Source organism: Carlito syrichta, unplaced genomic scaffold (assembly GCF_000164805.1).
Source record: "Carlito syrichta isolate Samal-C Ts95f unplaced genomic scaffold, Tarsius_syrichta-2.0.1 Scaffold311873, whole genome shotgun sequence".
Taxonomy (NCBI): domain Eukaryota; kingdom Metazoa; phylum Chordata; class Mammalia; order Primates; family Tarsiidae; genus Carlito; species Carlito syrichta.
The window spans coordinates 142452-168777 of NW_007255969.1; the positions used below are offsets into that span (position 1 = coordinate 142452).

Consider the following 26326-nt stretch of genomic DNA (forward strand, 5'->3'; position numbering starts at 1 on the left):
ACTCCAGTCTGGGTGACAGAGTGAGATTCCAACTCAAAAATAAAATAAAATAAAAATAAAATAAAAGCTTCTATTTGACCTCTGCCTCTTTGCAGACAGCAGACACTCTCCCCTGCTGTTCTGCCTGTCACATTCTTTGTGATGCCTACTCCCTTAAATATATCCACCTTCCCTAATTCATAACTGCCTTGGAGAATACTTTCACGCCCTTGACACTGCCTCTACTTAGCCTGGCACACGGCAAGGACCGCAGCGGCATTTCCTTCTTCTGCCTTCTGACTGCTCACTTGGACAAACCCTTCAGCCTCTTCCAGGCCCGACTTCCCCACCAATGATATCTGGTTGCGGATGCACTCAGTGCAGGGGTCATTTGAGGCAAGGTGGGCCGGAACCGGTGCCAGGGCTGTGGGAATAATGCCAGATTGCAACCAAGTAAGAAAGTAGAAAGACAGAAAGTTTATTATTCGCTTTTCACAGATTGGAAAGGGGCCGACACTCAGAGGCAAGTGTGGCCCTGAAGGGCCACAAATGTGTACATTTAAGGGCTTTTGGGTAGGGGAATTTTGGCCCAAAGGAGTGTCCAGGGCTTCGGGTCTTTGATGTTGATCGTAGTCACATGAGTCTTAGATCTTTTTTTTTTTTCCAAGTCAGAGTCTCACTCTGTTGCCCAGACTGGAGTGCAGTGGCCGCTCCCGGCCACCGCCTCGACCTGCTGGACTCAATGATCCTTCCGCTTCAGCCTTCCAAGTAGCTGGAACTACAGGCGCGCACTACCACACCCGGCTGAGTTTTTGATTTATTGTAGAGATGAGGTCTCTCCAAGTTGCCCAGGCAAGTCTCGAACCCGTGGGCTCAGGCAATCCACTCACCTCAGCCTCCCAAAGTGCTGGGATTACAGGCTGAGCCACCGAGCTCAGCTGAGTCTTAGATTTTAAGGTCACCAGACATTAGCGTTTCCTGCCTTCAAGTGGTAGGCTAGATGAGAGGAGACAAGGGGAGGTTTTCCTGCAAGAGACTTTTTAGACTTTTGCAATCCACCAACTCCTTGACCAAAAGATGGTGGTCTTATCATTTCCGGCTTTAGTCAGCCAAGGGGTGATCTTTGATCCTTCCGCCTTGATAAGGAACCTGTAAGCTTACTAGAGATTTTCATGCTAAACCATGAATTGAAAAGTTGGGCTGTTCTGGTCTTGCTTCTGATGGAGATTTGCCAAGGGGGGGGGTAGGCTGCCACTCCGCTGACAGTAGAATGTCTAAATGCTTTCTAATGGCTATGCTAAGGCAAAAAGACGAAGAATAAACTAAGTTTATTCTCGGTTTCTATAGGTACCTCCTTTCACTCAGTGATTCCTCAGTCTGTGGCGCCCTTTCCAGCCTCTCGATCCATCGAGGTCTCTGTTTTCTAGCCGCTCCAGAGCACTCGTGTCCCGCCACTCTGTCACCTTCCTCCCAGCACACACATCTTTCCTCTCATACGCGGTGGACTCTGGAGAAATATGAGGCCCGTTTAGGCCACCATCAGCTGGGTAAATTAAATTGAGGAAGGAGATTTCCGGATGAGAGTTTACAAATGTTACAAAAACTGACTGATAACAGCAGGAGTTGTTAAGAATGTCTTAGGAAGCTTTGTGAAGGTCACTATTTGATGTCAACGTGTGAGGCTTTTGGCAAGGACATGCGATGACAGAGCCAGGGACCAGGCCCAGAGAGTGGAACCTGGTTATGTTGCTGTATGTGATCAGCTGTGTAAAGAATCAAAGTTATTCGGGCTCGGTGGCTCAGCCTGTAATCCCGCGCTTTGGGAGGCTGAGGTGAGTGAATTGCCTGAGCCCAAGGGTTCGAGACCTGCCCGGGCAACTTGACGAGACCTCATCTCTACAATAAATCAAAAAATCAGCCGGGCATGGTAGTGCGTGCCTGTAATCCCCAGCTACTTGGAAGGCTGAGGCGGAAGGATCGCCAGAGCCCAGCAGGTCGAGGCTGCGGTGGCCGGGAGCGGCCACGCCACTGCACTCCAGTCTGGGCAACAGAGCGAGACTCCAACTCAAAAGAAAAAAAAAAAAAAGGAGCCCATGACTGAGGACAGTCGCCAGCCAGAGAGAAGTCACTTGTCGTTTCAGATACAGCCTCTTTTATGAAGGCTTTTTATAGCCCACTCTTGGGAGTAACTTTGTTCTTAATTAAGAAATCTAATTTTAAAGTGAGCTCTGGCCTCTTTCTTTCTAGTGCTTTGATTGCATTTCATGGGTCGAAATTAAGATCCTTTATTGTCTGTTAGCTCTGATTCCCCCCATGGCTAGTTACCCATGGCAAACTGGTGCTTTCCTGACATCGTAAACAGGTTTATTCTCCTAGAATGTCAATAAAGATCTTTGAGAAAGTTCGGTGTGAGGTCATCTGTGACCCTTATTCCTCCAGTGTGTGCTTCAGCCTGGGCGGGGCCAGGTTAATTGATGTCTGGATATTTCCTCATGGTGAAACCTATGGTGAGTACAAGGGGAACACAGTGTCTCCTTTAGAATGTGGAGAATTCGGACTTTGGCAAGGCCATTCCCTGGACAGGAGTCAATTTATACTGAAAAGTGTTATTTCTTCTGGAGGTCACCTCTGTCTGGTACCTCGGGAGGTGGCGTGCTTAAGGCAATTGAAGGGAACAGTCTTTGCTAAGACCCAGCACAGGGCTGAGAAGCCTACTGAGCTCTGGGAGATGAGCACACAGGTATATTCTGCAAACCACTGGAAGCAACCTGGTGCCCATCAAGAGGAGGATGGGGAAATACTGAAGAAGTGAACTGAAACTACACATGACGATGAGACCAAAACTCAAAAATATAATGTTGAGCTAGGCGAATTGGCTCACGCCTGTAATCTCAGCACTTTGGGCGGTGGAGGTGAGAGAATTGCCTAGTCTCAGGGGTTTAAGATCAGCCTGGGCAACTTGGGGAGCTCTCGTCTCTACAGTAAATCAAAAAGACCAGCTAGATGTGGTTGCACACACCTGTAGTTCCAGCTGCTGGGGAGGCTGAGGCAGAAGGATGGCCTGAGCCCAGAAGGAAGAGGCTGCGATGGCCATGAGTGTGTCACTGCCCTCCTGCCTGTGTGACACAGTGAGACTCCGACTCAAAAAATGTGTATATATATGTATATATAATGTTGGATGAAAAATGCCAAATGAAGCTGGGCTCGGTGGCTCAGCCTGTAATCCCATGTCTCGGGAGGCTGAGGTAAGTGGATTGCCTGAGCCCGCGGGTTCAAGACCCGCCCGGGCAACTTGGCGAGACCTCATCTCTACAATAAATAAAAAATCAGCCGGGCGTGGTAGCGCGCGCCTGTAGTTCCAGGTACTTGGAAGGCTGAGGTGGAAGGATCGCCAGAGCCCAGCAGGTCGAGGCTGCGGTGGCCGGGAGCGGCCACTGCACTCCAGTCTGGGCGACAGAGTGAGACTCCAACTCAAAAAAAAAAAAGAAGCCAAATTATGTTGTACAGTCTACTACTGTTCATGTAAGGTTTGGAACAAGCACAACAGTGTTTCTACATTGATTGTGACTGTAGACATGCAGTAAAACACAATGAGAGGCAAAGGAGTGATGAATACCAGATCAGTGGTTTTGAGGTCCAGTTCTGAGCAGTGTTTGCTTTGCATTGACAGCATGGCCGGACGCCCTTGCATCTTGCTGCGAACAAGGGCCATCTTTCTGTGGTCCAGATCTTGCTGAAGGCTGGCTGCGACCTTGATGTCCAAGATGATGTGAGTAGACACCATCATTCTGTCAGCGGATGGGCTGGCAGGGGAGCTTATCTGGCAGGAAATTCACAGCACCAAGTGTGAGCAGCTACGGGGTGGGAGGAGAACAAAAGTTCTTCCAGCACTTTCTAGCTGCTTCCTTGTCTCCGTGGTGGCAAAAACTTCTTCCTGAAGACCTGCTTGGAAGTTCGTTCTCAGTAGCAAGCTAGTGTTTGGGAGTGTGGGATGGTTCATGCATCACGGTTCATTCCCTGTCTATTATCATTCAAGTGCAGAGCCTCAAAGGGCATTTTGCTGTGCACTGTCTCAGTTTAAAGGAATACACACACACACACACACACACACACACACACACACACACACACCAGTGAGTGTGGGCAAGCCCTGCTGGAAATGTGTGCCAGTAACCAAATTTACCACTGGAGAAAAGATGGGACTTGAAAACTTAATTTTTCCTTTGTTTATCTTGATTTCTCTGGCAGTATACATTTAGATGAAAAGGATCTATTCAAGAGAGAGAAAAAAAAAAAGGGCACAGATCCCATGGAATCTAAGAAAAAGGAGGCCTCCAGAAAGAGTTCTCCCTGGCACTATGCTGTTATTGAGACATGGCTACCAACCAACTCAGCTCTGAGCCTGGGCATTCAAATGCTCTAGAGAGGGACTCCAGCGGGCTCCTCTGGGGTCAAGTAGCCAATGCTGGGATGGGATCAGATGGTAGTGGGTTGCCCTGTTGGGTCTGTGGAGAGGGTAGATTCTCGAAGAATGAAGTAAATTGCCCTTCAGTGAGCTATTAGGAAAAGGTCCTATGGTGATGTGATTGCAAACTATTTTCAGAAATGGTTTCAACTCTAATTTGTGTGATAGTTCCTTAAGAAATAAGAACTTTTGTGAGGAACACAGAATCTTGGAGAGTTTGCACTTATTGTAACCTCTTCCAGATTTGCATGTAGTCACTGTATTTTTCAAATTTCAGACCCTCAGGTGTCCTGGCGTCATTCATTTACTGAGATGCTTCTAGTTGTCTTAGGGTCTTCAGGCAGTAGCCTAAAACTTGCCAGCACACTTAAAGTGAGAAGGACAGCTTGCAAATAAATAACTAAGCATTGCTTGTTATACATGGGCAGAAGGCATCCAGGGTCTTTCATAAATCTCTGGTTTTATCTGGGACTTATTGGGTCACCGGGGATGTTATTTTCTAAAGATGCTGTTTTAGCTTTAAGCTGTTAGTTTCTACTTTGGGTCATAATACTCCGTTACTTTCCTGCCCTGTAGCCATCATGACATTCCTGACTATGCCATGTCCTTAGATGACAGGAGCAAAATACAAGGAGAGGGAAGAGACGCTGACCACAGAGAAGGCAGGACTTGACTTGCTGGTGCAGACATGGAGAACTTATCATTAAAGCCCTCTCCTGCCACGGTGGGAAGGCCGCTATGCCAGACATGCTCACCCATCCCAACCTGGTACCCTGCTTCTGGTCCTGAGTGCTCAGTGTCACTGTGTCCTCATGCAGCAGAGGCCATGCTCACTTCCTAGAACCACTCTGTTTCTATCAGGCAAGAGAAGAAGTAAAACAGGAGTTTTCACAAGACAACCAAGGTGACACAGGTCGGCAGAAGGATAGCCACCTCAACTTTTAGACAGAAACAGACTCACCCTCCCAAAAATTATGGTAGGGGTTAGAGACCAACCTGGGCAACTTGGGATTCATGCCTGACTTCTGGGTATTTACTACGCCTGTTGATGATCAGTCTTGACATATATGCAAAAATTCAAGAAAGAAAACTCTATGTGTATTCTTTATTTTGTTTGTTTGTTTGTTTAAAGATAAGGCCTCCCTATGTTGCCTAGGCTGGTTTCAAACTTCTGGTCTCAGGCAATCCTCTCACCCTGGCCTCCCAAAGTGCTGGGCCGCTGCACCCGGACTATGTGTGTTCTTTAAAGAAGCTAGGATATTAATTATTGGAAAAACCTAATTATTTCAGAAGTTACCTGTCTTGGATTGTGGATAGAAATAGAGAATGTTCACGTGATGAAGAATTCACTCCTCACTTCATATTCTACAGATACTGGTCTTTATGGCATGGGAAGGCTGAGAATTAGTTGGAGAATGACCTCCAGTGACCTGGAGTGGGATTATTATGAATTTCAACCTGTGGAAACCAGTTCCTTAGACTATGCAACTCCAAGAACACGTTCTCTCTTGCTTCCCGCCAACCCTGTCAACTCTCATTGGAGCGCTAACGCCATCTCTGATTGGTCAATGAGCAGTCATGTGGCCCCTGCTTCAGAAGTAGTCCAGGATGCTGTGGCCACAATAAAAGGCATGAAGGAAGAAAAAAATAAGAAAAACCAGAGAAGAAAGGCTAGGAAGGACCCTAGAAGATCAGAGAGAGAAAAAGAGGTCAGCACCTTGCTTTGCCCTGACTTCAGCTTCCCTGCAGCATGTCTGCCTGTTCCCCGAGGTGATTCCCACAAAGAGGGCCATGTTCCACCCTTGCACTTATGGGGGGTTTCTTCCATGAGCTTGGCCTTGAATCTGCCAACACTACGCTCACTCTTTTTCACCGTGTAGAAAGAAAAATAACAGTATTTCAGAACAGAGATTTAGATCTCAGGGGTACCAAAGCTCTTCAAGTCCCAAAGTGAGAAAGACTGGTGTCTCGGAAAAACTGAGAGCTGGGAGTTTATGTACTTCTGCAAATGGGTCACCGTGTTCCAAATCAAAGTGCCAAGCTGCAAGATTGCTAGCTCTTATGTTTCCAGCTACAGAATTTTTTCTTCTGTTTCTTTGTAGTTAATCATTCGGTAAATACTTTCTGGGCACGTATAGTGGCTACGGTACTTAGCTTGAGGATGACATGGCTGCTCAAACCTAACACATGCACCTGATCTTTGGGGGGGCCCCTATTAATGTTCATTGGCTTCACAGTTTGGAAGCAGTTTGGGGTGAGTACAGAAGCCTTGACCATTTGAATTCTGGCCCAACCATGCCACCCTGAATCTGCTAGTTATCCCTGGCTAGGCTTATCAGTAAAATGAGAGAAACAGATATCATGACACTTAGCACAAGTAGGAGGTCAGAAAATAGTCACTGAATAAATATCGAGTCATTGCTGTTGAGATGCTATACTTTCCCCTGAATTTCAGAGTTCCAGAATTTCATGATTACTATAGCTCATATAAAAGTAAGGATTATGTCATCATTGCTACTTGTGCCACTGGTACGTGCTGAGACACATCTCGTTCTTTTCTGTGTCATATTTCAAAGAGGAAATGTTTCAACAGTGCATTTTAATTTTTTGAGTTGGAGTCTCACTGTGTCGCCCAGACTGGAATACAGCGGCACACTCACGGCCACCGCAGCCTCAAATCTGCTGGGCTCAGGCGATCCTTCTGCCTCAGCATTCCAAGTAGCTGGAACTACAGGTGTGTGCCACCACACCTGGCTAATTTTTTGATTTATTGTAGAGACGAGGTCTTGCCAAGTTGTCTGGCTCGGTCTCAAACCCCTGGGTTCAGGCAATCCTTTTGCCTCAACCTCCCAAAGTGCTGGGATTACAGGCATGAGCTACCACACCTGACTTAACAGTGCATTTTAATTTTATATGGGAAAAGAGTCAATTCATAGGTAATTGGCTTTGTTTCAACTTTGGTCTCAAGGTGCTAAGTGGTTTGTGTTGTGTTCTAGGGAAGAGTAGTTCATGCCCTCAGAGCCTTTAATTCTCACTTGGTAAATTAAGAATGACTAATTTTCAGCTGGGCTGGGTGGCTCAGCCTGTAATCCCGTGCCTTGGGAGGCTGAGGTGAGTGGATTGCCTGAGCCCGTGGGTTCAAGACCCGCCTGGGCAACTTGGCGAGACCTCATCTCTACAATAAATCAAAAAATTAGCCGCGCGTGGTGTGCGCGCCTGTAGTTCCAGCTACTTGGAAGGATCGCCAGAGCCCAGCAGGTCGAGGTTGCGGTGGCCGGGAGCAGCCACCGCACTCCAGTCTGGACGACAGAGTGAGACTCCAACTCAACAACAACAACAACAACAACAAAGAATGACTAATTTTCAAAAGCTGAAGGAAGTGTATCACTTAGTCTCCCAGAACCGTACTGAGCTAGTGTCAGCAGAGCTAATGGTTCAGCTAGGGATGGCTACTCGTGGTGGGAAAGGATGAGCCTGGCAGTGTTTACTGACCAGGCTCCGAGTGAGGTCTCTGGCTGAGAGGAGTGTGATGAGGGGAAGTTGTAGCCTGGAGACAGACAGTGAAGCCAAAAGGTCCCCAGAGAGGAAGGGACATGCCCGAGACACCTGTGCTAGAAGCTTAGGACAATTTGTGTTCTCACTGCAACCTCATACAAATTGTGAGATCTCTGGCTCTTGATAATCCACCTGGGCCAGGTGTGGTGGCTCACTCCTATAATCCCCGTACTTTGGGAGGCTGAGGTAAGAAGATTGCCTGAGCCCGTGGGTTCGAGACCAGCCCGGCTAACTTGGTGAGACCTCATCTCACAGTAAATCAAAAAATAGCCAGGCATGGTGGTGTGTGCCTGTAATTCCAGCTACTTGGAAGGCTGAGGTGGAAGGATCACCTGAGCCCAGCAGGTCGAGGCTGCGGTGGCCATGAATGTGCCACTGAACTCCAGCCTGGGCAACAGAGTGAGACTCCAACTCAAAAAGCAAAAATAAAAAATAATCCTTCTGAAAATTTCCTTCTGAGGTCTGAACTGAAAGTCACATTTAGCTGCCAGCATTGAGCTAAATGTTCACAAAGAAAAGTTATCTAGAGGGAAGCAAATCCAGTAAGCTGATTATCAAAGCCAGGAAGAAATAAGGGTGTCATGCTGAATCCAGAGCTGCCTTGATTTGGGATTGAGTTGGGCAGCTTGTGAAACGTGAGAAAGCCACGGCTCAGGTTAGTCTGTGCCCTCACCAGACAAGGCCTCTCATGCAATCATTTGTATAGCAAGAGTGACTGACAAGCCGGGTGCAGTGTCTCACGCCTGTAATCCCAGCACTTTGGGAGGCGGAGGCAAGAGGACTGCCTGAGTCCAGAGGCGTGAGAACAGCCTGGGCAACTTGCCAAGACCTTGTTTCCACAATAAATTAAAAAAATAAATTAGTAAAGTGTGGTGGCACACACCTGTGGTTCCAGCTACTTGGAAGGCTGAGGCGGAAGGATCACCTGAGCCCAGCAGGTCGAGGCTACAGTGGCTGTGAGCATGCCTCTGCACTCCAGCCTGGCCGACAGAGTGAGAGTCTGACTCAAAAAACCCCAAAAAACAAAAAAGAGTAACTGACACAATGGTGCGTTAGGGCCTGCTTGCCCTCGCTTTATGGACAGCACAGACAGAATGGGAAGTTTTGTTATGGAAAAAGATTGTTCTGAGTGGCCCAAAGAGTCCTGGTTAGAGCAACAGCAGTGTGTAGGAGTACGAAAAAGCTTCCAGCAATTAGAAATCTGCGCGAGTCTACCTTCAAAGAGTGGCTGTAATCTCAGGGTCTTGCTAAGAAGAGAGAGCCATCTTTCCAGCCCATTGGTGAGAATAGATTGCGCCAGAGGCCACCTTGGGAAAATCCATCTCCCTTCTCACAGGGAAATGGGAAGTTTTAGAAATCTTTCAGAAGTTTTAAACAGTTAACGAGATGGGCAATCTCATATGATTGTTTCTTCGTCTGAAACTGCCGAGGTTTGAAGTGGACGGCGCCCCAGCACAGCCCGCCTGCCGCCACGGTCCCAGTGGCCAAGTTCTTCTTTTGAGCACAGCAAGGGTCCTCTGAATTCAGGGTGTGGGGGGTGGGTGAGAAGAAAACCAGCCTGAGCCTGATTGAAATAGGACCAGTAGCCGGGCTTGGTGGCTCAGCCTGTAATCCCGCGCCTTTGGGATGCTGAGGTGAGTGGATTGCCTGAGCCCGCGGGTTCGAGACCTGCCTGGGCAGCAAGACCTCCTCTCTACAATAAATCAAAAAATCAGCTGGACGTGGTAGCGCACGCCTGTAATTCCAGCTACTCGGAAGGCTGAGGTGGAAGGATCGCCGGAGCCCAGCAGGTCGAGGCTGCAGTGGCCGGAGCGGCCACTGCACTCCAGTCTGGGCAACAGAGTGAGACTCCAACTCAAAAAGAAAAAAGAAATAGGACCAGTAGCTCAGGACACTGAAGGGAAGGTCGGTGGGTGCAGTCATGGTCATGGCGTCCTAACCCCATCACTGCGAAAACCCCTTCCACAAATGAACCGTGAGAAAAGATGCCGTGACTGGTGTAACATTCCTGCTCAGACTTTTAATAAGCCACTGTTTTTCCTGATGCTAAAAGTCATGTGTAAAATGGAAAAAGTTGGAAAATATTTAAGATTATAAGGAGAAAAATAAAAATCACTTTCCCTCATTGATTTTTAAAGGGAGTCTTTTATAATGTTAAGAAAGCAAATGTGACTTCTAACTAGAATTAGCTTTTTAAAAACATTGTGATGAAGTCCATGTAACATAAAATTTACAGTCTTAACCAGATGTGATGGCTCATGCCTATAATTCTGGCACTTTGAGAGACCAAAGCTAGAGGATTGCCTGAGCTCAGGGGTTCGAGCGTAGCCTGGCAACCTGGCAAGAACTCGTCTCCACAATAAATCAAAAAATTAGACAGGCATGGTGGTATGTGCCTGTAGTCCCAGTTACATAATAGGCTGAGGTCGAAGGATCGCGTGAGCCCAGCCGGTTGAGGCTGCAGTGACCATAAGTGTGCACTGCACTCCAGCCTGGGCAACAGTGAAACCGACTTAAAAATAAAAGTTTAGCATCTTAGTCATGTCTATCTGCACGACCCAGTCCCGTGAAACATTGCTCTGTGACCGTCACCACCATCCATCGGCAGAACATTTTTGGGAGGTGAGTGAAAGGGTATTGTTACTTGTGACAGATCCTGGGGTGTTTGGTAAGTGGAACTGGCATTTGATCATGGTTGCCTGTAGGCAGCCAGGCATCTATTGTATTTTTGGATTAATTAATTGAATTTTATTTGTTATTTTTCCAAGTCGGTGTCTCACTCCGTCACCCAAACTGGAGTGCGGTGGCACGCTCACAGCCACTGCAGCCTTGACCACCCGGGCTCAGTTCAGGTGATCCTTCTGTCTCAGCCTTCCAAGTAGCTGGAACTAAAAGCATATGCCACCACGCCCAGCTATTTTTTTGATTTACTGTAGAGATGAGGTCTCACCAAGTTGTCCAAGCTGATCTCGAATTCCTGAGCTCAGACAATTCTCTCGCCTTGGCCTCCCTATGTGTTGTGATTACAAGCATGAGCCATCACACTTGGCTAGCCCCCTCCTTTTGTGGGTGAAAAACCTCAGGCCCAGTGAGGTGACAGGCCCCCCAGAGCTGGGTACAGCTCCTCCTGGCTCTTGACTTTTGCACTCCTTCCTTTCTTTTCTTTTCTTTTTTTTTTTTTTCGAGTCTCATTCTGTTGCCCAGGCTGGAATGCAGTGGTGCACTCATGGCCACCACAGCTTTGACCTGCTGGGATCAGGCGGTTCACCTCAGCCTTCCAAATAGCTGGAAGCACAGGGATGCATCCTCACGTCTGGTTAATTTTTCTTGATTTATTTTAGAGACGAGGTCTTGCTAAGTTGGCTACGTTACCCAGGCTGGTCTTGAACCCGCAGGCTCAGGCAATCATTTCACCTTGGCCTCCCAAAGTGCTGGGATTATGGGCATGAGCCACCATGCCTGGCCACACTCCTTCCACGCTGTACCCCCATCTCCCCTGTGGAGACTGGATTACAGGCTCAACTTGATTTTCTTCGACTTGACTTCCTGAGTACACAGCAGAGATCAGCTGTGCTCTTGGAGAATCCAGAACTCTTGTTTCAGCCTCGACCTTCTCACCTCTGGACATGTTTCCCTCAACTGCAATTAGGAAAAGAGTCATGTTCCCTTGGGCACCCGGACCCAGGCCCAGGAATTTGATCCCAGAGGGACGGGGTCCAAACGCAGCATAGATCAGTGAGGATGTTGTCGTGAAATATCAGACGAGGCTCCTAGAAATATGCAGCCATAGGCTGTAGTCCCTGGGGTTCTCAGATGACATAGAGCAAACCCCTACGCTGCTCCTGGCTAGTACAGGTTGATGGGCAGATCACCCGCCTGTCACCAAATCATGAGTGCTACTGGCGGGCAGAGCTGGGTCGTGATCCCTCTGCAGGCCAGGAACTCAGGACTAAGTGGGTAGTAAAGACTCCAGGTGTAAACCGGGCTCGGTGCCTCAGCCTGTCATCCCGCGCCTTTGGAAGGCTGAGGTGAGTGGATAGCCTGAGCCCGCGGGTTCGAGACCCGCCTGGGCAACTTGGTGAGACCTCATCTCTACGATAAATCAAAAAATCAGTAGTTCCGGCTACTCAGAAGGCTGAGGCGGAAGGATCGCCGGAGCCCGGCAGGTCGAGACTGTGGTGGCCGGGAGCAGCCGCTGCACTCCAGGCTGGGCGACAGTGAGACTCCAACTCAAAAAAAAAAAAGGTTCCAGGTGTTGCTGGTTTCATTTACAGCACACGCCATCCGGCTCTCAGACCCGCTCCTCACACCCGCGACCATCGCGTCTACCAGGGTGACAGGGGACAGCCTGTCCGGCATCCTGAGTTCTACTACAGCTGAGGGCTGTTCTTGCTGTTGCCTTCAGGTCCCCCGAGTCTGCGGCCAAAGTCGCCATACTGTTGTGCGCCATTCACTAGCAAGGCCACAAAGCCCAGACCTCAGCGGATAACTGCAGTGCTCTGGGCGGGGCTGGGAGAGGCCCTTGTGCCTGAGCGGAGAAGCCAGGGGTGCAGGGGTCTGGGGAAAGCTCACCGCTGTTCTTGTCTCGGTGTCACTTTGCAGGGGGGCCAGACCGCCTTGCACCGGGCCACGGTGGCGGGGAACACGGAGGTCATCGCGGCGCTCGTCCAGGAAGGGTGTGCCCTGGACAGACAAGACAAGGTGAAGCGAGACCCTCCGCTGGCTCGACCCCGAGGCGACGGATGGGCAGCTGGCAGACCTGGAGGAACCTGCTCAGGAGACTTCTGAGTGCTTGAGATGTTATCATTCCTAGCTCCAGCCGCTCGTGACTTAACATGATGAAATCAGCCCTGATTTCCTTTGAAAGACTAGCTGGCATCCCGGCCAGTTGTATTTTTTTTTTTTAAATGTGTGGCACCAGTGACAACCACATAAATCTAAATAGGAAAGAAAAAAAAAAAATCTCGAAATAAGGACATGTGGCAACATGGAAGGGAGAAGAGACATGCCCCCAGACTTTCTGTGCACTTTTAGTCTCTAATAAGCAAGCAAGTTAATTTATTTACACTCTATTGGAACGAAAGAATAAGCAAAGTCCATTTTTAAAGCAATCCCAGAGATATATTTACACAGAACCTCAGACTGGGCCGGTGGCTCATGCTTGTCATCTCAGCACTTAGGGAGGCAGCGGCGAGAAGACTGCCTGAGCTGAGAGGTTTGAGACCAGCCTGGGCAACTTGGCGAAACTTGTCTCTACAGTAAATCAAAAAATGTGCTGTGCATGGTGGCACGTGCCTTCAGGCCCAGGTACTTGGAAGGCTGAGGCAGAAGGCCCGCCTGAGCCCAGCAGGTTGAGGCTGCAGTAACCTAAATGTGCCACTGCCCTCTAGCCTGGGCTACAGAGCGAGAGTCTGACTCAGGAAAAAGGAACTTCACAATTAGGTGCAATTTAACCTCCACTTACTTTTGTTTTGGTTTTGTTTTTTTGAGTTGGAGTCTCACTCTGTCGCCCAGACTGGAGTGCAGCGGCCGCTCCCGGCCACCGCAGCCTCACCTGCTGGGCTCCGCCGATCCTTCCGCCTCAGCCTTCCGAGTAGCCGGAATTACAGGCGCGCGCTACCACGCCCGGCTGATTTTTTTATTTATTGTACAGATGAGGTCTCGCTGCCCAGGCAGGTCTCGAACCTGCAGGCTCAGGTAATCCACTCACCTCAGCCTCCCAAAGGTGCGGGATTACAGGCTGAGCCACCAAGCCCGGCTACTTTTTTTTTTCTTTTTTGGAGTCAGAGTCTTACTCTGTTGCCCAGACTGGAGTGCGGTGTTACGCTGCTCACAGCCACCGCAGCCTCGACCTACTGGGCTCACACAATCCTTCTACCTCGGCCTTCTATGTAGCTGGAACTACAGACATGAGCCATCACACCCAGTTAATTTTTTGATTTATTGTAGAGACGAGGTCTCGCCATATTGCCAAGGCTGGTCTCGAACCCACAGGCTCAGGCAGTCCTCTTGCCTCCACCTCCCAAAGTGTTGGGATGACAGGCATGAGCCACCATGCCTGGCCTCCACTTCCTTTTTTAAAGCAGTGTTTTAGGAAGGTATAATGTGCATAAAATGCACAAATAATAAGCGTCCTGTTGAATAATTCCACTGACTGATGACCACATGCGTGTGTAGCCAGGTGAGGAAGCGGCTCATTCCCAGCACCCGAAATCCCTGCACCCTGGGCCCTCCCTCTCGCTGTCCACTTCTTGTGCTTCCTGCTCCTGTGCTCAATCCCCCTGCCCCGGCCACACAGCGCAATGCCATTGCCAGATCTCGAACCCACGGGCTCAGGCAATCCACTCACCTCAGCCTCCCAAGGCGCAGGATTACAGGCTGAGCCACCGAGCCCGGCCAGAATGATTCTTAATATGTTCTGTTTCTGGGAGAATGGAGAAACTGATCGCTCAAGTCATTGTCCGCATGCTGTGGTTCACATGAAGAACTCCATCTGAGGAAGGCCCTGTGGTGTTCCTTAAAAATCTACTCTGGGCGTTTGGGAGGCTGAGGTGAGCGGATTGCCTGAGCCCGCGGGTTCGAGACCCGCCTGGGCAGGCAAGACCTCATCTCTACAATAAATCAAAAATCAGCCGGGCATGGTAGCACGCGCCTGTAATTCCGGCTACTCGGAAGGCTGAGGCGGAAGGATCGCCGGAGCCCAGCAGGTCGAGGCTGCGGGGGCCGGGAGCGGCTGCTGCACTCCAGTCTGGGCGACAGAGTGAGACTTCAACTCAAAAAAAAAAAAAATCTACTCTGGGCTCCGTGTGATGGCTCACGTCTGTAATCCCAAAACTTTGGGAGACTGAGGTGGGCAGATTGCTAGAGCCCAGGGGTTTGAGACCAGCCGAGGCAACATGGCGAGCCCTCATCTCTACAGCAACAAAAAATGCCAGGTGTGGTGGTATGTCCCTGTAGTCCCAGCTACTTGGGATACAGAGGTGGAAGAATCACCTGAGCGCAGGGATCGTGATCATGCCTTCTTTCAGGGAGCAGAGTCAGAGCACAGAGGGGCACGTGAAACCTGGCAAGGGTTCCCAGCTTAATGTGCGGGGAACCTATAAGCAGATTGAGACCCAGGCCAGGAGCAAGTCCACCAGCAGCGCTGAAAACTCACGGATGTGGGGAGGCCCCTGCCTGCTGCTGGGAGCCATATCAAGTTACCCTCCAGCCTGGGTGACAGAGTGAGACCCTGACTCAAAAAAAAAATCCACTCTCATGCGTTGATTATAATGAGAAGAGGTGGGTAACATGCCTTTCTTCCCTGTGTGTTTCTTAGGACGGGAACACAGCTTTGCATGAAGCATCCTGGCATGGCTTCAGCCAGTCAGCCAAGCTGCTCGTCAAAGCAGGAGCCAACGTGCTTGCCAGGAACAAGGTGAGGCCTAGCAGGCGCCAGAACGCCTCATGCACAGGTGGGGGCGGTTGTGGGCTTCCCTCCCCGTGGGAGCCTTCTTTCAATGAGCAGAGCCAGAGCACAGAGGGGCGCGTGGAACCTGGCAAGGGTTCCCGGTTTAATCTGCAGGGAATCTAGAAGCAGATTGAGACCCAGGCCAGGAATAGCCCACCAGTAGCACTGAAACCCCATGGATGTGGAGTGCCCCTGCCTCCTGCTGGGAGCTACATCAAGTTACTGTCCCCATTGTTGTGACACTATTATAGAAATCCAGCAAGAGAGATGGCAGCAAAAATTACCAGTAAGAGAACTTCAAAATGCAAACGTGCAGTGAAGTGGTCTCACGCAGGTGTGCTGGGCCCAGTGGTAGAACCAGCTCCCTTGGGAGGCAGTTTGGAAAAACAAACCAAGCCTGAAAAATAGGTCTGTCCTTTTACCTACCCTGCTTGGAATATATTCTCAAAAAACTATAAAACTGGTAAGAATTTGCCCTCAAGGATGATCATGTCAGCAATAGTTCTAATAAATGTGGGGAGAGATTTAGAATTATGGCTCATTCTTTAAATAGAATATAATCAATATTATTAAAACTGTCATTCTCAAGGTAATGCTCTCGACTGCTAAAGAACACGACAAAGGGAGATAAAACCATATACACTACATGCCTTGATGCCTAATATAAATTTATATATTACATTTACAAATTCAAGGATGTAGAGACATCACCAGAGTGGTTATCTCTGGGAATCGAGGCTGTGATTGATTTTGATTCTTACTTTTATACCTTCCCAATTTTCGAAAATGAACTGATTCTTTCCTTCACATTTGAGAAAAGAGGCATATTTTATTTAAAAAATAAAAAAAAGCATTGTCAGTGCTCTTGGGATAGTTGCAGTAGAGGTAAGAGAGTGTCATAAGAGGGACTTTCCTCTTTTCTGTCCTCAGATGGTCCAGCTAGATCTGAGGCATGGGTTTGAAGGGGGCTGACGATCTCCCACAATGCAGTTGTGCAGTTGGCATCATGGGTGGTGACTTCGTCATGTAGCAGTGGGAGAGCGAATCAGGTGTGCTGGAATGGGATTCTAGGTGGCAGCAACATGGGGGCCACGGGCAGCAGTAAGAGTTCCCCTAGGCTGGGTACGGGGGCTCGAGCCCGTAATCCCAGCACTTTGGGAGGCCAAGGCGAGAGGAATTGCCTGAGCTCAGGGGTTCAAGACCAGCCTGGGCAATTTGGCGAGACCTCATCTCTACAATAAATCAAAAGACGTAAGCCGGGCGTGGTAGCATGCGTCTGTAGTTCCAGCTACCTGGAAGGCTGAGGTGGAAGGATCGCCTGTCCTCCGCAGGTCGAGACTACAGTGGTCGTGTGAGGGCCATGGCACTGCAGCCTGGGCAACAAAGTAAGACTTCGACTCAAATAAAAAATTTTTAAAAACCCAAAAAATATGACCAACCCCTCCTGGTTAAGAACTGAGCAGCCGCAGCCTCCACCTAGCTGCACACTAGACTCTCCTGGGAACTTTAAGCAACAGAAAAAAGGAGAAAACCCCAAACTTAAGAACCCCCAGCCATCCGGCCTAGGCTGATGACTGTCCCAGGTTGCCCTGGACCGAGGGGTTTCCCAGAGTGTGGGAGTCCGCTGTGCATGGGCATGTGTCAAAAGCAGTCCCGGGGATGCTAGTGTGTAGCCATGAGTTCAGAAGTGCCCACTCACTGCGCCCTCAGGCTTGGGATCCTCCGTGTTCCCAGAGGTAGCCGTGAGAAAAATACCCACCCAGGCTGGTTGGAGTGTGAACTGGCCGCATCCAGTCTTCCCTTCCCCCGTTAAAAACAAACAAAACAAAAACAAAACTCATTTCTCTTTTCTTTTTTTTTTGAGTTGGAGTCTCACTCTCTCCCAGGCTGGAGTGCAGTAGCACGCTCCCGGCCACCTGGGCTTCCCGGCCGCCTCAGCCTTCCACGTAGCTGGAACCACAGGCGCGCACCACCGCGCCCGGCTAATTTTTTCATTTCTCTTTTCAAAAGGTCAGGGATTGGCTGGGCACAGTGGCTCAGGCCTGTGATGCCAGCACCTTGGAAGGCAAAGCAGGAGGATTGCTTGAGGCCAGGAGTCTCTACAAAAAATGTAAAACACATAAGAATGGGTGTTTGGAAAAAGGCTTACAAGTAAATCTCCGTGATCATTAGCCTACACTCCCAGGAAGTGACCAGTTTTGCCTTTTTTAACTCGCCGTTGGCAGAGATGGTACCCACCGCTGTAATTCACGTTGGGCAGGAAGTCATCCGTGGGGAATTCTGTGCTGTGCATGTGCCAGCATGTTAGGGTGAGGGCAGTGCTGTCCTGGGCACTCTGAGTTCATCCTTAGAGCCCCCATGTGCGAAGGTTCATTTCACACAAAAGGGAATTTGAGACTGAGCCTTCGAGGAGCCTTGCCCAGTGGCTTTCAACTAGGAAGTGGCAGAGCCAGGACTTGGAACCAAGGTTCTATGACAGGCCCCTCCTGCCTGTTTGGATTCCAGATGAAATGTTCTTGCCTCTGCAGCACCCCTGAAGGGCCCCGGTCGGAGGTCGGGAATGTGAGCCTTCGCCTTCCCCGGCCCCCGAGTGAGTATCGCCCTCTGTGGGGCCTACAGGCCTGTGCAGAAGCGTGTTGCTAACGTCCTCCTCTCTCCACCTCTCTCCAAGGCAGGGAACACGGCCCTGCACCTGGCCTGCCAGAATAGCCACTCCCAGAGCACGCGTGTCCTCCTGCTGGGCGGGTCCCGCGCTGACCTCAAAAACAATGTAGGTGAACGCAAGCGGCTTCTTGTGTGCTGTTTCTTGTCACTTCAGAAAATAACCCCCAAAGCCGACTTGAATATCATGAAAATGTAAAACGCGTTTGGGGGACATGGTGACAGCACCTGTCGTTTCAACTCCTTGGGAGGCTGAGGCAAGAGATCACTTGAGCCTAGGGGGTCGAGACGGCGGTGAGCCGTGGTTGTGCCACCGCACTCCAGCCTGGGTGACAGAGTGAGACCCCAGCCCCAAAAATAAATAAAGAGAACCTTGTGGAACGACATGACTTCCTGCTTCCAGTTTCGTTGTCTCTCGGGGAGCAGAGGTCTGTCGGTGCCCACTAGGCACATTCTGATCTGGGTTCTTCTTAATGCCCTTTTTCCTCCCTTCACTGCTTCCCCACTGGCTCCCAGGCTCCATGTAGGATGCTGAAGTGGGATGCTCCTTGAGTTTTGGGGACACATGTGCTCTTAGAATTTGACAGCCCCCCACTGCCCTGTCCTCTGGATCTACGCTGGGAAACAATCAGTCCAAAACAGGGCTGCGGTTCTCAACGCGGCTTACTCCAGACCCTTGGACTCGCAGGGGAGGCCAGGACCAGCAGGTTCCTATCAAGTGCAGGGTAAGCAGAGCCTGCCTTAACTCTCCCGACGGTCTCCTGGGGAGCAGGCATCTGGTGTCCTCAGTGTGGATGCAGAGGTGCCAGCCGAGCAGCCAGTGGGTCTGCGCAGGCCGAAGGCGAGCAGGGCGCCCACAGCGGCCAGGGACCGCGCGTCTCAGAGTGCAGCCTCGATTCAGACAGATGCTTGTTGCTGAGATCCACATCCCCCTGAGAATATATGACAGTCTGCCAGCTTTTAAATGGTATTTTCGTTCTCACTGTGTGGTTTGCAACCGCTCGGAGTGTGCTCAGAGTCTGCTTTCTGTCCGCAGGTGGGCGACACCTGTTTGCACGTTGCTGCGCGCTATAATCACTTGCCCGTCGTTAGGCTGCTCCTCAGTGCTTTCTGTTCTGTCCATGAAAAGAACCAGGTCAGTGCATGTTCCCTCTCCGTGACCGCCACGCCCTCCCCGCCAGGGCACCTGACAGGTGTGTGAGTGCAGGTGGGAGCAGAGGCTACTGGGACGTGCTGCCCTCTGACCTGTCTGGGTCTCTGCCAGGGTGGTCTCTGCATGGGCGTCCCACTGAGTCCCGGTGGCCCTGGTTAGTTTGACCTCTTGGAGAAAGCGCGTCCATGTCATTCCTGCGCATGCCACCACATTTGCATATTGGACATTTTCTGGAAGCCCTGGGGCGGATTTTGCTTTTAATATGATTTTGCAAAAGAAACTCGCAAGGAAGGATGTGGCTTAGTAAGGAGGTGGGATTAGGAGTTGCATGACTCCCTTAGTTCTGTTCCTTGCACTGCCACTTTTATTTGAGCTGAGACAGTCTCGCTTCTGTCAAATTGGATCCGTGATCTAGAGCGTGCCAAGCTGTGATGATCACATTCTTTCATGGAAATGTACATGCTTTTCAGTCGTCAGCCGGGTTTTTTTTAAAAATAGATGGCCTTGATATTTACTGATACCTGTGATGCACTGTTTGACTTTGCTGAGTTGGGATGCATACATCTGAAATTTTTTTAAAAATTATTGTGAGTCAGATTAAATATATCCTAGAACAGTGGTCTCTGGCCCTGGTTGCATATAAGAATTGACAGGGGCCGGGCTTGGTGGCTCAGCCTGTAATCCCGCGCCTTTGGGAGGCTGAGGTGAGTGAACTGTCTGAGCCCGAGGGTTCAAGACCCACCTGGGCAACTTGGCGAGACCTCATCTCTGCAACAAATCAAAAAATCTAGCCGGGCGTGGTAGTGCGCACCTGTAGTTCCAGCTACTTGGAAGGATCACCAGAGCCCAGCAGGTCGAGACTGCGGTGGCCGGGAGCGGCCACTGCACTCCAGTCTGGGCGACAGAGTGAGACTCCAACTCAAAAAAAAAAAAAAAAAAAGAATCAACAGGGGGCCTGGTGCAGTGGCTCATGCCTATAATCCCAGCACTTTGGGAGGCCAAGGTGAGAGGATTGCCTGAGCCCATGGGTTCTAGACCAGGTTCTAGACCAGGTTCTAGACCAGGTTCTAGGGCAACTTGGTGGGAAGTCATCGCCACAGTAAATCAAAAAATTAGCCGAGCATGGTGGTACGTGCCTGTAGTTCCAGCTACTTGGAAGGCTGAGGCAGAAAGATCACCTGAGCCCAGCAGGTCAAGGCCGTAGTGCGCATGTAGTGCCACTGTACTTCAGCCTGGGCGACAGAGTGAGACTCCAACTCAAAAAAAGAAAAGAAAAGAATTGACAGGGGAATTTTAAATGTCCTTCCTGGCTCCTACCCCAGCTTAGAATAGCCAGAGTCTCTGGGGGTGAGGTCTGGGCAGTGGTGTTTCTGAAAAGTTCTCTGAGTGTGCAGCCAGGATCGAAAACCATTGGCCTAATTACCCACGAAGTTGGTCATTCTACAGAATCCTAGTATGTTCTGGTCCATCGGGTTACCCCTCCCCTGCCCTCACCAACCAGTGCTTTCCAACCTTGGCAGCCTGTTGACTTTAAATAATCCCCATGCCCAACCCACGTGGCAGACCAATGAAATCAGACTCTGGGCGGGGGACCAAGGTGTCGGTATTTTTTAAAGCTCCCAGCTGACTCCAATGTGCAGCCAAGACTGGAAACCACTGCTGCAGAGCTTCATACACAACCAAGTGACTCAGAAATGAAGTCAACGTTTTCAGGCAACCCCTTCGGGTCCTCTCCCATTGTGGGAACTTTTCTGTCCCCTTAATAAATCCTGCATTCAAAAATAAAAGAAATAAACATTGTCCCTGTTCCTCACAAAGATGGCTGGATTTTCATGCTGCCCAGGAAAAAAAAAAGCGTCAGAGCACTCTGTCTGATGACCTGACAGCGGAGAGAATGCATTGTTTCACTGCTCCTATATTCGTCTGGCTTATTTATACCATTCTGCTGGGAAAACGGCAGCATTTGCATTTGAAGTTGGCCCACAAGACTGAAGTTATTTTTTATCCTCCTTTCGTAGTTAATTTTGTGAAAACATTTTTATATAAAGAAAATATGAAAACTTGAGCCAGGTGTGTTGGCTCACACCTGTCATCCCAGGTTTGGGAAGTCTAGACAGGAGGATCCTTTGAAGCCAAGAGTTTGAGACCTGCCTGGGCAACATAGTGAGACTCCGTCTCTATGATAAATTAAAAAAAAAAAAAAAAATATATATATATATATATATATATATATATATGAAAGCATATGCATAGGCTATATGGTAAGATGCAGAAACAGTTGGTCTTAAGTGAACACTGATCTTGGTGTCTCCACCCAAAGAATACCATGAGCCTGCAGACGTACTGAGTTCCAGAGGCAGAAGTAGCCGTCTTCACAAGTGTCTGCTCAGTCTAGCACTCAGATATCAAGCAGTTCTCTGGCCTCAGACTTCCCTGAGCAAAGGGTCAAGCCTTCTGGATGGCCAGCCTGCCACCCCAGGCTTCCTGCCCATCCTCCGGCCTCCATGAGGCTTCGGCTTCTGCCCTTCTCAACAGCCCTGCAACTAACCCTGTTCTGTGATTTCTAGTGTCTTCTCTTAGAAAGGAATGTGATCATTGATGCCATTTAGTTCCAAGATATCTTTCAATAGAACCACATCAGCTTTAACAAAGGGCCCATAAAGCCGGGCTCAGTGGCTCAGCCTGTAATCCCGTGCCTTTGGGAGGCTGAGGTGAGTGGGTGGTCTGAGCCCACGGGTTTGAGACCCGCCTGGGCAACTGGGTGAGACCTCATCTCTACAATCAATCAGAAAATCAGCCAGGCGTGGTAGCGCGCGCGCCTGTAGTTCTAGCTACTCGGAAGGCTGAGGCGGAAGGATCGTCGGAGCCCAGCGGGTCGAGGCTGCGGTGGCCAGGAGCGGCCACTGCCCTCCAGCCTGGGCGACAGAGTGAGACTCCAACTCAAAAAAAACAAAACCAAAAAACAAAGGGCCCATATCTGGCTAAGGCAAGTCTCAGTTTGACTTTGAAGAGCCACCCGCAGGCCAGGGAATGGAAAGCGGGAGGCCTGGAGGCCACGAACAGAGGGTCAAACGGGCTTTCTTCTGATCAATTTCAGGCTGGAGACACAGCACTGCACGTTGCTGCTGCCCTAAACCATAAGAAGGTGGTTAAAATCCTACTGGAAGCTGGAGCGGACGCGACCATTGTTAATAATGTAAGTTGACTTGCAATCGTGGCTTCCGAAGCCATTCCCAGCCCTTTCCAGAATGGGATGTGTGGTTACTGCCACTTGGGACCCTTGCTCTGAGGCCTGCTGTTAGGCTCTTAGCTGCAGTGGGCACAACCTGGCATGAAAAGAAAGGTCAGAGGTGTCCCAGGAAACTGGCGAGTGAATGTCACCCAAAGTGAGTTCCCGGCCTGTGCGTGCATGGGGTCCCTAGAGGTCACCTCTCCTCACTGTCTCCCTCTGTGTCCCCGATCCAACAGCAGGTGCCCTTTCTTCCTCAAGGCTGCCCTGTGGTCTCTGCTCTCCTGGAAGGCTCAGAGGGGCTGGGGGTGGAACATGTGGAGCGGCTGGGCTCCCCCGTGCTCCTCCCGCCTCCTCAGAGCTCTAGAACCTGTCCTGGGGGCGCAGGCCCCTCTTCCGGATGCCTCGAGTGCCTTCCCCTCCCTTCTGAGTCCCCCTGTTAGCAACGCCTGGGTTTTTGAGGAACCTGCATGATGGCCGTAGCTTCATCATCGTTTCCTGAGACTCTGGCCAGGCCCTGACCGCTGCAAGATTCGTGGCTGGGTTGGGCTTTATGACCCTCTGCAGTGTGGCTTCCATGGAAGCGTTCCCCCTTGGTCCTGAGGGGCGCCTCCTCGCCCTTCCAGGAGGCATCCTTGGTGGGCGGCTCCCCAGGCCTTGGCCTCCCGGAGCGCTCGCCGCTCCCCCGGTCTGCCCTTGCCCTCTGGGCCGGGGGCGTGACGTGGCGCCCTCCCTGGTGCACACGAGGCTGTCGAGCAAGGCCACGTCACACACGCGGCTGCATCTTGCCGGGCATGGGCAGCGACCCGGGATGGCGGGGTGGAGGTCGCCCGCTCCTGGTGAGAGCCGGGCCGGCTGGTGTCCCTTTCTCACCCGCCCTCCCTGTGCCTGTTTGTAGGCAGGCCAGACTCCGCTGGAGACTGCCCGCGACCACAACAACCCGGAGGTTGCTCTTCTTCTCACAAAAGCTCCCCAGGTAGGATTTCCTGCCCGCTCCGTGGTGTCGACTGTGCGCAGCTACAGAGTTGTGGCTGACTCCCGGCCAGTCTACCAAAGCCCGTCCACACCAGCTCCAACCGGGAGTCTAGGGAGGCAGTGGAGGCACGGGACTCCCCTGGGGGCCTCCAGCACGACTGGACCCTGGACCGGAAGGCCTTGAGCCAGCTCCCTGGGTCAGGGCTTCCCAGGGTTGAGGTTGGCATTATCTAAGTGACAATAAAGACATTTAAACAGTTCGTAAACTATTCACAGTTCTAGCACCCTGAAACAACTACCTTTGTTTCTTCATGTTGCCTTCTACAGACCTAAGTTTTATATCTTGGTGCTTACAGTGCAGATACCCTTTCGAATTTTGCCTCTTATCCTAACTACAGCAGGGCAGTGTTTAGTCTTCTCATTATTCGGCATAATATTCTTTTTTGTTGCTATCGATATTTTGTTAAATCATTTCCGTCATGTTGGACATCTAGGTTATTTCCAGATTGGAGCTACTCTGTATTACGTTACAGCAAGCACAGGATGGTTTTCCAGCTTATCTGCGAGAAGAAAAGTCTCAGGGAGTCAGAGGAAGACTCTGGGAACCGCCCTTCTGCATCACGCCTCAACACCAGCCCAGCCCAGGGCTTTGCATGGCCTTTCTTTCATTTAAGATTTTAAAGCGTACTTAATATAACTAGCGGTTTCTGGAAATGATCAAGATTGCCATCTTTGGCAAACTTGACCGTCCTCGTGAGCATGGAGCTGGGCCTCGTGTGGTCTCTGGAAGTCCACAGAGCTCCTGACAGGAGGGAGGCAGTCACTGGGAAACGCTGCTGGGTGGAAGGAACCAGCTCTCGCTAGCTGTCTGCGAAAAATCGTCAGCCAAACCGTATTCATGAATCCCGAAAGAAAAGTGCTGAATGAAATTCCGTGCTCGTTAGAATCGATCCCGTTTATCTGGCATTTCAGATGTGGCCCTTTCATGGGCAGCCAGCCCTACCCTCAGCCGTACAGAGACCAGGTCTCGCGGGGCTGAAGGGTTCCCTGGGCCCGGGACACCAGCGTACCTTTAATTCACCTGTCATTTGTCTTCCAGAGCCCAAGCTGTACTGTGACTATTTCTTTGGCAGGTTTCCTTTTGTGTTTCCATCTTTACACATGACTTAAGTCTCTCCATGCTTCCACTGATCCACTGAGTAGCAAATAAATTGGATGGTGTCTTAAGGAAAGTTTCTTTTACACATAATTGTACCTGCCGAAGCTATTCTCAACACAAGCAAGGAACGTTCAAAAGTGCATAAAATGTTGTACACACTGTCCTGTTCACCTGTGGTTACAGAAATAGCCTTATTGTCTTTTTGTTTCTTTTGTTTTGTTTTTGAGTCGGAGTCTCACTGTCACCCAGACTGGAGTGCAGTGGCATGCTCACGGTCACCGCAGCCTCGACCTGCTGGGCTCAGACGATCCTTCCGCCTCAGCCTTCCAGGTAGCCGGAACTACAGGCACGCGCTACCATGCCCGGCTGATTTTTTGATGTATTGTAGAGACGAGGTCTCGCCAAGTTGTCCATGCTGGTCTTGAACCCTTGGGCTCGGGCATTCCTCTCGCCTTGGCCTCCCAAAGTGCTGGGATTACAAGTATGAGCCACCGCCCTGGCTGCCTTATTGTTTGATTTGTCTGGAGAGAAGTCACCTTGCTTAGGACCTTAGCTGGACATGGATGTCTATCTTTGTTTTTTTTTTTGTTTTCCTTTTTTCTTTTGTTTCTTTGGACTTGGATTTTAATGGGCCACAGCAGTACTAAGACGATGTTTCTTTTCAAGGCCTCAAGGTCAATATCCCTGATTCCTGTGGTTGGAAAAGGAAGAATGATGTTCTGTTTGGTAGATGGCACGGCTTCTTCCAGGATGGCTGAAAGTCATGCAAAGTTATTTCCACTGGCTCATACCATGGGAAATGGAATTTTGTTGATGATTATTTGGGTTTGGATGGCATCTGAGTGTCACTTGTCATTTTTCTTTTTTTTTTTTTGAGTTGGAGTCTCTGTCACCCAGACTGGAGTGCAGTGGCCGCTCCTGGCCACCGCAGCCTCGACCCTGGGCTCCGGCGATCCTTCCGCCTCAGCCTTCCGAGTAGCCGGAACTACAGGCGTGCGCTACCACGCCAGGCTGATTTTTTGATTTATTGTAGAGATGAGGTCTCGCCAAGTTGCCCAGGCGGGTCTCGAACCCGCGGGCTCAGGCAATCCACTCACCTCAGCCTCCCAAAGGCGCAGGATGACAGGCTGAGCCACCGAGCCCGGCTACTTGTCATTTTTGATTGATGTGGTTCACATGTGCTCTGGAAGACAATCGCAGGCTGATTCTGGTTCTGTGTTCTGAGCGTCCTAAACCAGGTGAGCTCCAGGCACCAGTCACTTCCTTTCATCAGACTTGACTTCCTGAGAATCTGAATTTAGCGTGAGAAATGGCTTGGGGCAGTGGTTCTCAGACTTTTTGGTCCAAGTGCTCTTTCACATGCTGGAATATCATCTCAAGGCCAGAGGTTGAAGGTTTCCACCCGCTCAAAGATCTGGACTCCGTGGTTGAACACCCTCTGCCAGTTGAGTAGCCCAAAGGCAGGCGGGGAGGCCCCTGCCAGTGACGGGTGATCCTCGTGTGCCAGCTGCCTGCTCCCTTGGTCAATCCCACCAACTGCCCGTTTTTACCTCTGAGAAGACGGCAGAGAGAGGCCATACGACTTACCTGAAGGCTGTTCACCAGCTCTTACGGGCTCAAACCCAGATCTGCCCAACCCACATCCTGCTGTTGGGCACTGCAGGGGGCAGGCTAAACGCTCCCTTTGGAGAGGAGACCCC

General features: G+C 50.4%; 1 protein-coding gene across 1 annotated transcript in view; it reads left to right on the forward strand.

The window, feature by feature from the left end:
- ANKRD6 (ankyrin repeat domain 6) overlaps positions 1-26326 on the forward strand; it is a 78834-nt gene that overhangs the window by 36432 nt on the left and 16076 nt on the right. The window contains exons 3-9 of the mRNA XM_008069235.2: positions 3650-3748; positions 12602-12700; positions 15318-15416; positions 18121-18219; positions 19147-19245; positions 22361-22459; positions 23391-23468. Coding sequence (XP_008067426.1) covers positions 3650-3748; positions 12602-12700; positions 15318-15416; positions 18121-18219; positions 19147-19245; positions 22361-22459; positions 23391-23468 — 672 coding nt within the window. The remainder of the gene's footprint in view (positions 1-3649; positions 3749-12601; positions 12701-15317; positions 15417-18120; positions 18220-19146; positions 19246-22360; positions 22460-23390; positions 23469-26326) is intronic.